The sequence below is a fragment of the Parambassis ranga genome, chromosome 7 (assembly GCF_900634625.1).
Source record: "Parambassis ranga chromosome 7, fParRan2.1, whole genome shotgun sequence".
In the NCBI taxonomy this organism is placed as follows: domain Eukaryota; kingdom Metazoa; phylum Chordata; class Actinopteri; family Ambassidae; genus Parambassis; species Parambassis ranga.
In genome coordinates this window covers 17,621,620-17,630,225 of record NC_041028.1, presented here as the reverse complement: position 1 = coordinate 17,630,225, position 8,606 = coordinate 17,621,620, and the positions used below count along the sequence as shown (strand labels likewise).

At 42.4% G+C, this 8,606-nt stretch overlaps 2 protein-coding genes across 2 annotated transcripts; one reads left to right on the top strand and one right to left on the bottom strand.

The window, feature by feature from the left end:
• On the top strand, positions 1–572 carry her12 (hairy-related 12). Its single transcript, XM_028410554.1, has 2 exons — positions 1–69; positions 165–572. The coding sequence occupies exons 1-2, from the start codon at positions 1–3 to the stop codon at positions 570–572; spliced, it is 477 nt and encodes a 158-aa protein (XP_028266355.1).
• A 2,201-nt stretch (positions 573–2,773) lies between these two features.
• On the bottom strand, positions 2,774–7,556 carry tas1r1 (taste receptor, type 1, member 1). The gene is made up of 6 exons (XM_028409501.1): positions 7,366–7,556; positions 6,986–7,274; positions 6,138–6,908; positions 5,850–6,068; positions 4,127–4,247; positions 2,774–3,696 (listed from the first exon to the last, which is right to left on the bottom strand). Exons 1-6 carry the CDS (start codon positions 7,554–7,556, stop codon positions 2,774–2,776), a joined length of 2,514 nt encoding a protein of 837 aa, XP_028265302.1.
• Positions 7,557–8,606: the final 1,050 nt, after the last annotated feature.

The following is an 8,606-nucleotide window of genomic DNA, read 5'->3' as shown; positions in this document are numbered from 1 at the left end:
ATGGCTCCCTGTTCAACCAGCTACTCCTCTGTTCACAACATCAGGATCTCTGAGAAAGACAACATCAAAGTAAGTACCATCAAGGAGTTTTTATATCAGTATCATGAGAATGTGTGACCGCTGACTTGAATCTTGAGCTGACCTGTTTCTCTTCTCTTCCTCAGTTGAGAAAACCTATAGTGGAGAAGATGCGCAGAGATCGCATCAACAGCTGCATCGAGCAGCTCAAAATCATTCTGGAGAAAGAGTTTCACAAGCAGGAGCCCAACTCCAAGCTGGAGAAAGCCGACATCCTGGAGATGACAGTGAGCTTTCTGAGGCAGCAGCTGCAGCCGGGCCTCTGTCAGAGGGACTACAACCAGGGCTACTCTCACTGTTGGAGGGACTCTGTGCATTTCCTTTCCACCGGCTCCTACACAGAGGCCCCTGTCACACCTCTGCAGGGCCTCCAGCAACAAGACCAGAAGCTCCGTCAGGCCCAGAAAGCCAGCAGCTCCTCCCCACTTCCACTCAGGCCCACCACACTGCAGGAAAACAGCAACAGCAGAGGCCCCGTGTGGAGGCCGTGGTAGACACAAGAGACACTCTAATAAGACCTGAGGGGACCCACGCTCTCCCTCACTATACGTAGGAAATATATTTCCAGGCTGCTCGTTCATGGCGGGTTTCCTTATTGTCTCATCACATTGATGGACAAGTAGAAGCGAAGGCTCTCACTTAACTGAAGATTGTCCTGCTTTGACTCTGATGTTTATCTTTCCTTTAAAGCTGGAGGTTGATTTTCGAGTGATGTTTTTGTCAAGTCTTGTGAAGTGATTGTTTACTCCAGTGGAGTTTATTTTTGAACTGCTTGATGTAACAGTATATGTTTCTTCCATACTGTATTTTACTGACAGCTGCTGTTGAGAATATTTCTCTTTTGTTTTGAATTATCTATGCCAAATGTTGTGTATTATGAGGATGATTGTGGGTATATGCGTGTGTATGTGGCGTGCGTGTGGATGTACGTATTAACATTTTGTGATGGGATGTTGATATTGCTGTTTTGCTATCACATTTTAGGCTCTTAAAAACTCCTCTCTAACATTTGTATGACAATTAAAAATAAAAAGACACAATCAATAAATAACACAAATGGCTTATTTTTACTTTTATTTTATGGGCTAAGAGTAAATATACGTCCTGCCATAGGAATTAAGTTGCCGTTTACTTCTCCATGCAGGAGGTCACATGATATAATAGACCTTGACCACTTTATTTAAGTTCTACTCTCTGCATGTGTAAGATGAAAGTCTGATATAACTTAGACTAATAGTCTGTTGAACCATAATGAACTGGGTCACAAGTAATACCTGCTCTCCACACATGCAGAAACACACACACACACACACACATTTTTGTCAATATAATTACATTAGATGTGAAATGATTGTGGATTTTCCCCTGCCAAGTGATAAATGAAATGAACACACACAAATAGATGCTACAGAGAGGCTACTTTCCCAGCGTGACTATTTTAAGCTGTCTATATTGTGGATATTTTGTCCAGTGAAGATGCTTATAGGTCATCTTATGATTCATGTTGACAGTACACATAAAGCCTGTCTGCGTAGATCATCCGTGGCACTCACAGTGATTGGTGGAGCACTGATGATGGTTATCAGCACTGGTGCCTCTAAAAGAAATGCTCTTTATTTATAATCATATTACAGTCTAACCAATCGATGTGATTCCAGTGGGACTGGTACTTGTACTAATGAGAGACACATCAATCAACTGTGAGGCTGACCGGTGGAGATAAAACCATATCAGGCAGATGATAACACGCTCTGCACCTCTAATCAGACGCCTGCCGCTTATCTCACCCTCCAGTCACACCGGGGAACACAGACACTCACACCTGATATGCACCCTGGGGAATAATTAGGAGAGGATTTATTGCAATGGTGGCATTTAAGGAGAATGTGTTGATCCTAGATTTGCACACAATAGGCAGACATTCTATGCAGAATAGAAAAGTGAATATAAAACAGTGTAAGATTGTTTTCAAAACACGTCTGATGTAAATTCATTTTGTCTATGCTGATCTTCATGACATTTATATTTAGTGAATTTGAAGTCAGAAGACAAACAAAACAACAGCTAAAGAAGTTAAAGGGCTTCTCCATTATTATTATTTAAATGTTTGCTTTGGTTCTTTCAAACTTTGGGTAAAGTTGGCCTGGATATCAAAAGTTTTTTTTTTCTACACCCCCTCCTACCTTTAAATGCTACGTGTTAAATGTTCTTTTATAGCGTGAAATAAAACTTTTCCCATCAGCACCTTGCTCTGGTCCTTTTGTGTCCTGACAATAAAAAGCTCCTGCTTGCTCACCCATGGCACACTTCGATTGTCGACCGGCTATGAGTGGATAGAGAGACTGTGGGAAAGCCAGGCTCGGACTCTACTCGCACATCTACTGGTCAATAGAGCTGACCTCACAGCCACAAAAGGCCTTTTCATCTCCCCTCTCAAACAACAGCCAACAGGCGTGTGTGTGTGTGTGTGTGTGTGTGTGTGTGTGTGTGTGTGTGTGCTTGACATGCAATTCTGTGACCAGGTGAAAAACAATCATCACACAGAAAGGTTGTCTCTTATCAGTATCCACCAATTTATTTATTTATTCATTTATTTTTATTAATTTACTTACATTTAGATACATTTAACAACTTAAACCATTATTTTTTGCCTCATAGGCTTTAATTTTACATGCATCTTATCATTACCACTTCATTATTTCGTCATGGTGTACATTTGGATACAGTTCTGGAAATGTGCAGTCGTGTTCATTTGTGGCCTCAGGACAATAATATAAATTTTGGGCAGGAAGTATCCTCCAAAGAAGGCCAGAACACTAAAGAGTGTTGCAAACACGTGTGCAGCCATGGTGAACGGGTCTCTGCTGATGAGGTAGAGGGTGAAGAAGCTGATCCAGGACATCATGTACACCATGAGGCTAAAGGTCACGCACTTGGCCTCGTTGTAGTTGGCCGGCAGGTCTTTGCCCATGTAACTGAAGGAGAAGCAAAGGACGCTGAGCAGCGATACGTAAACCAGTTCAACTGTTGCACCGGCTGAGAGGGTGTTGCTGCACTCCAACACAATTTTGTCTGTGTAGAATTCAAGATCCTGGGACGGCCGGGGAGGGTTAAGGGCCACACGGAACACGGAAATCAGCAAGATGACAGCAGACGCCAGAAAAATAGTGAACTCTGGCCCGTTGTTTTTGGCCCACCTGTCGTAGGCCGGTGGCAGCTTGGATGCAAATTTAAAAATGCAAACGACCTGAAGGGAGCGCACAGTGATGCAGGCCAGGCACACAGTGAAGCTGAAGATGAATAGAGGCTGCTTGAGGATGCAGGCCAGATCAGACGGCTGGCCAAAGTGGCACAAAGAGCTCATGGCGGCCACCGTCAGGGCTGCCAGCATCAGGAGGCAGGTGCGGCCTCCGGCAGACTTGGCCACAGGCGTGTTCAGGTTGAGAAGGAGGATTACTGCAGAGCTGGAGGTCATGAGAAGACAGGTGGTCATAAAGAAGAGCAGGGCGATGGAGAGGGGGTCGTCCCAGGCCAGCAGCAGGACAGTCCTGTCCAGACACTGCTCGCTGCTAGGAGGAGCCCACTGCACCGGCAGACACGACTGGCATACTGTGGGTTCTAAGGAGGACAATAAAATAAAGGACACTTAGAATAAGTGCTGAGGCTGCTTTACTCCAGCATTAGAACATAGAATGAGTATTCCGCGCCACCTGCTGGTCAACCTGACACACAAGTTCCATATAGATTGCTATAGTAAAGTCCACATACACTGCTGTGAGCAATTTTATTTTAGTGTTATTTTTCTACCAAACTACACCCATGTAGAAGGCACTATGCACCCACATGATGACAGACTAGATGTAAGCATTCATGGTTCTCATAGGTGACTGAAGCTTTGTGCACTACAAGTCAAGTGCTTCTAGTTTCATTACAGCTCACATCAAAACAGTGTTGATGGATCAATTTGTCTGCAGGCCAGAAGAATGAAGGAATACTTCTATGTAGCATTGTAGTTCTGTTTGTTTTGTCTGTGTGTTTTTTTATTTACTGCTTAAATTGAGGAACGTGGCAGCAGGACAGGCCTGGCAGTCGAAGCAGCACTTGTGCTGCCCTGTCAGCAGCTTCTTGTGGCCTTTAGGACAGGGTGGAGAGCAGATGGAGAGAGGCACCTAGACATGAATGGATGAAAAGAGGAAGATAAACAACTGAAAATAAAAATATCAACATGATTTATATCTCAGAGAGGCCCGAGTATAGCAAGAGAAATACAGAGAGGAGAGGAACCACAGGGCTTTATGTTATAGTGATAACCCAGATTATGGTATATAGCACTGCCACATAAATAGGATAAGGTCATATTTTTATTAATCTCGGACAAAATTCTTTTGCCAGAGGACTTTTTTTTTTAAATAAATTGAATATGAAAAATTAGAAAACTCTAAAAATCTTCAAAATACAGTGTGAGCAGTGAAACAACTGTACACATCTGCACACAACGTGCAAAATACGGGACAATGTCACATGAGTGTAACAAATGATTTTTGTTTTATTTTATAACTTTATTGTTAAAGAAAAAAACAAAACAAACAAAGAAATTACAAACATTAAGACATGCCAATTCATAATTAAAGCTATGATACAACCATAACAGTATGACGTAGCGTCAGCTGTCGGTGGTCAGGTGACTCACCTGTCAGCTGACGCAGGAAAACGAGCAGCGGAACTATTTAAACAGAAGAAACTAACTTGGATGGAGGACGCTAACTGGCACCTGAACGGAAATAAAACGGCGTCTTTATGCTTTCAGAAGAAAACAACGGATCGGTAAGAGGACTCATTTTATTCATTTCTTACTTTTATTCATTTATTTTGAGAAATAAACGGGTGAGGCGGGTGAAAAGATTGTTGTTGTCGCATTTTCTTGTCGCGCTCCCGTGACGGAAAACACTTTTTGGCACAACACCTGTGTTAGCTGCATGACGTAATTCCGGTTAAAAGCTAACACCTGTGTTACATACAATTATAATAAGAGAGTTGTAAGGAGCAGACATTATTTCTGTGTTGTTGTTGAATATTTATAGTGAACACTGGATTTGTTTCAGACAATATCATGGCTGCTCTTGGTCCATAGCTACTGTGAACAGAGCATATTGTGTCTGCTGTGTAAAAGGATAAACTGTAGTACTGTGTCCTGTGCACTGTGGGACTATAAACTACTGCCTAAAGTTGCTTTCTTGAATTTCTCTTATAAGGTTACAATGTTCTGTTGTTTTACAGAATGCACAGAAGTTAGTAAATGTATTAATTTTTATTTACTTTTGTCATTATTTGGATATTTGGTGTCGAAGTAATCCAAAAATAATTGAAAGTAATAAAGTAACATTACTTTAATATTATGGTTTTTAGATTACATTACTGAATATATACAACAGGTAACTAGTAACCCTCCTAACCCTGGCCACCAAGACTATCAATACAATCTAATGGGGAGAATCAGTTATATGACCTTTGTGACCTCTTGTGGTTGTGAGACTAAACGCATGCTAGTGTGGCCTCTGGGACTCATCACCATGGTAACCCTACAAAACAGAGGAGGAGGGAGGATGATCTTTGTCTCTTTCCCACTGAAAGGCCATTAAATAGGGGGATAACAAGCATATAGCAGATTTCCACAATAAACTCAGATGAATCATTGATACATGTACACGTTTATAGAACACTTTTCTCAAACCCAAAGCACTTGACGATCTTAAGAAAAAAGCAAAACTTACAGTAACTGAGCCTTCTTTGTTGTGCCACTCAATTTGATCTGCATCAACTATGAGGGTGATGGGATCTGGGGTGAAGCTGCCCACCACTCTGATAGACCACTCCGTCCCCTGCCAAACCCAGGAAATGATGTCATATCCTGTTGGCGGATCACCGTTCACGTCAAAGTACACAGAGTTGTTGTCCAGAGAGAATCGTACCCGCTTCAGCCACGGCAGGAGCTAAAGTAAGAGATAAATATCCGAATATGTTCATTGTTGAGGTGCAAATAAAACAAAAAAAGACATTACCTCCCATGGTTGCATGGTTCTTTTGCCGCACTCCCCATCCTCACAACCGAGTGCTTGGTGCAGAGCGTGAGCCACAGCGTAGACTGCCTTGTACACATTGAAGGAGGAAGTGATGTCATACTTGTCCAGAGAGAAGCTGTTCTTAGCCAGGCTGTACAGGGTAGTACTGTGCAGGCAGTCGTTGCGAGAGCTCATGGTGACATTAAAGTCTTGCTGTGTGTCATTGTGTTGCAATGACGCTTCAACTACTTTTTGCTCAAACCCCTTGAAACCACGAATGGCTGCATATTTGACAGACACGCCGATCACAGTGCCGATGGTATGGATCCCAGGTATCCCTGATATCAGAGAAGATGCTGACCAGTCCTCTGTGCCAATCCACACCTTCTCTGTCATGTTCTGCTCAAGGACGAATGGGAAGAAGGCTCTGAGCATTGACTTACTGGAGAAGGCCACAATGGTGTTGACTTTGGTCATCAATATGCCCTCCACTATGTTCCTCATGGTCTGTACTGTGTCTGTGTTAAAGGAGGGGATTACTGCTTGGTAGGCGATGCAGATGCCGTGGGCTGGTGCCTGCTGGGACAGGCTCTGCATGCCCGCCAGTCCGTAAGAGTTGTCGCTGCCTATGAGAGCTATCCAGGTCCAGTTAAAACGAACCAGAATCTGGATCATGGCTGCCACCTGGTTCTTGTCACTGGGAATGGTGCGGAAGAAGGCCGGATAGAGGAACTTGTTGCTCAGCACTTCATTTGATGCCTCATAAGAAATCTACAATCAGCAATGACAATGCAAGAAATTGTATTTATGGCTTAAATTGTCATGTGGATTGGATAAACCTTCTGTACCTGTGGTATGAGGTAGGCCCCTAGTAAAGCTGCAGGGGTGAAGGTTTTGCTGCTGCTATCCGGCCCAATCACAGCCACTGCTCTTTCTTCTTTGCTGGAGTTCTGGTCCTGCTGCAGCAGCAGGTCCAGTGTGGCAAGATCACTAGCCGGGGTGGAGCAGATGTCATACATCTGGTAACCGAGCTTCACTCCTGGTAGAAGAGACTCCGGTCCACTGCTGTTGTTGATTTCTTCCACCGCAAATCTCATGGCTTGCATCAGGTGGAATCCATGTTTGTTGGTTTTCCCTCTAGAGATGCGATTTAAAAAAAATAAATAAATAAATAAATTATTTCGAGGCAGACATGACACTGACCATTGTTTTTTTTAGCAAAACTTACTTATTGCATGGAACCAAAGCAGGTACACCGTCACTTGGGCCATCAGTGTAGTGAAGAGGAAAGAGTCCAGCTAAGAAGAAGTCCCCTTGCAACTGCATCCCCTGTCCCTTAGAAGTGTAATCTAGTTTCCCGTCAGCTGACTGCACCATCAGGCAGCCTGCGTAGAGAAACACAGCAACGGCCAGACACATACTTTCCCTTCACTGTGTGCTGGCATAAAGGAATCAGGGCTGTTTTTGAAGGAGCAGGGGTTTTGCATCCTTCTGGGGGTATGCAGTGTATGTATTTACATATTGAATTTGCATTTGAGTTTCCTCTTATTAAAATCAGTAACTCTACCCACGTGAAATTAAAGACAAGGTTTGTGAGTTTGGTTGCACGTCATTAAAGTTAGCATAAAAATCTGTTTTGGTTTTAAGATTTTTTCATATGGTTAATTATAGACCGTTAGACATGTTGTTTTGTGCCGTTAACGCTCATTTACAGTATTTGACTAACAGCAGGTGTTCATACTGAAGATGACTTATCTTGTGATGATGTCATTATCTAAATCTGATGCTCTTGCAGGACTGCAGTGAATTCATTCATAATAATAATATAGGGATACTACTAAATAATATAAATATAATCATAGTAAATTTTGACCTTTGACCTTTTAGGTAAAACAAAGCAGTAGATGATCATGTTTACCTAATTCACAGTTCATCCTGGAATCCAAGTAAAAATTTGTCTCACATTTCAATACATTGTGTAAATTAGGGCAGAAGAATGGACAACATTGTACATACATGAAATGTATTTGAGGTTCTGTAAACTGGTGTCAGGCATGGCTTACTGGAAAGCTAAAACAAAGGTGTGACTGAATTTGCACTTTGGGTGATATTTGAGCTTCTTCTTGTGAAACACTCCTTTGCAGTGACATACAATTTGCCTATGTGCAGATCCCAAACCCATTGTTTAGACTAGTAATATTGTGCTTTTGTCAACCACTGTCAAAGAGGCAAATGATCATGTAAAATATGTGTGACTCTTTAAACACAGAGATTTCAGTGAAAACATTTGCTTCATACCGACTTCTCAATAAATGTTATAAGGCAGATCTCACAGACATTATGTAGGTGTTTTATTTTTTATGTCTGGTCAGCACCTTCTCTCCTTTATAGGGGCTGTCTTGATAACAGCCTCTCATTTCCACCTGTTGTTTGTTCCATTTGCACAACAGCAGCTGAAACTGAATCACA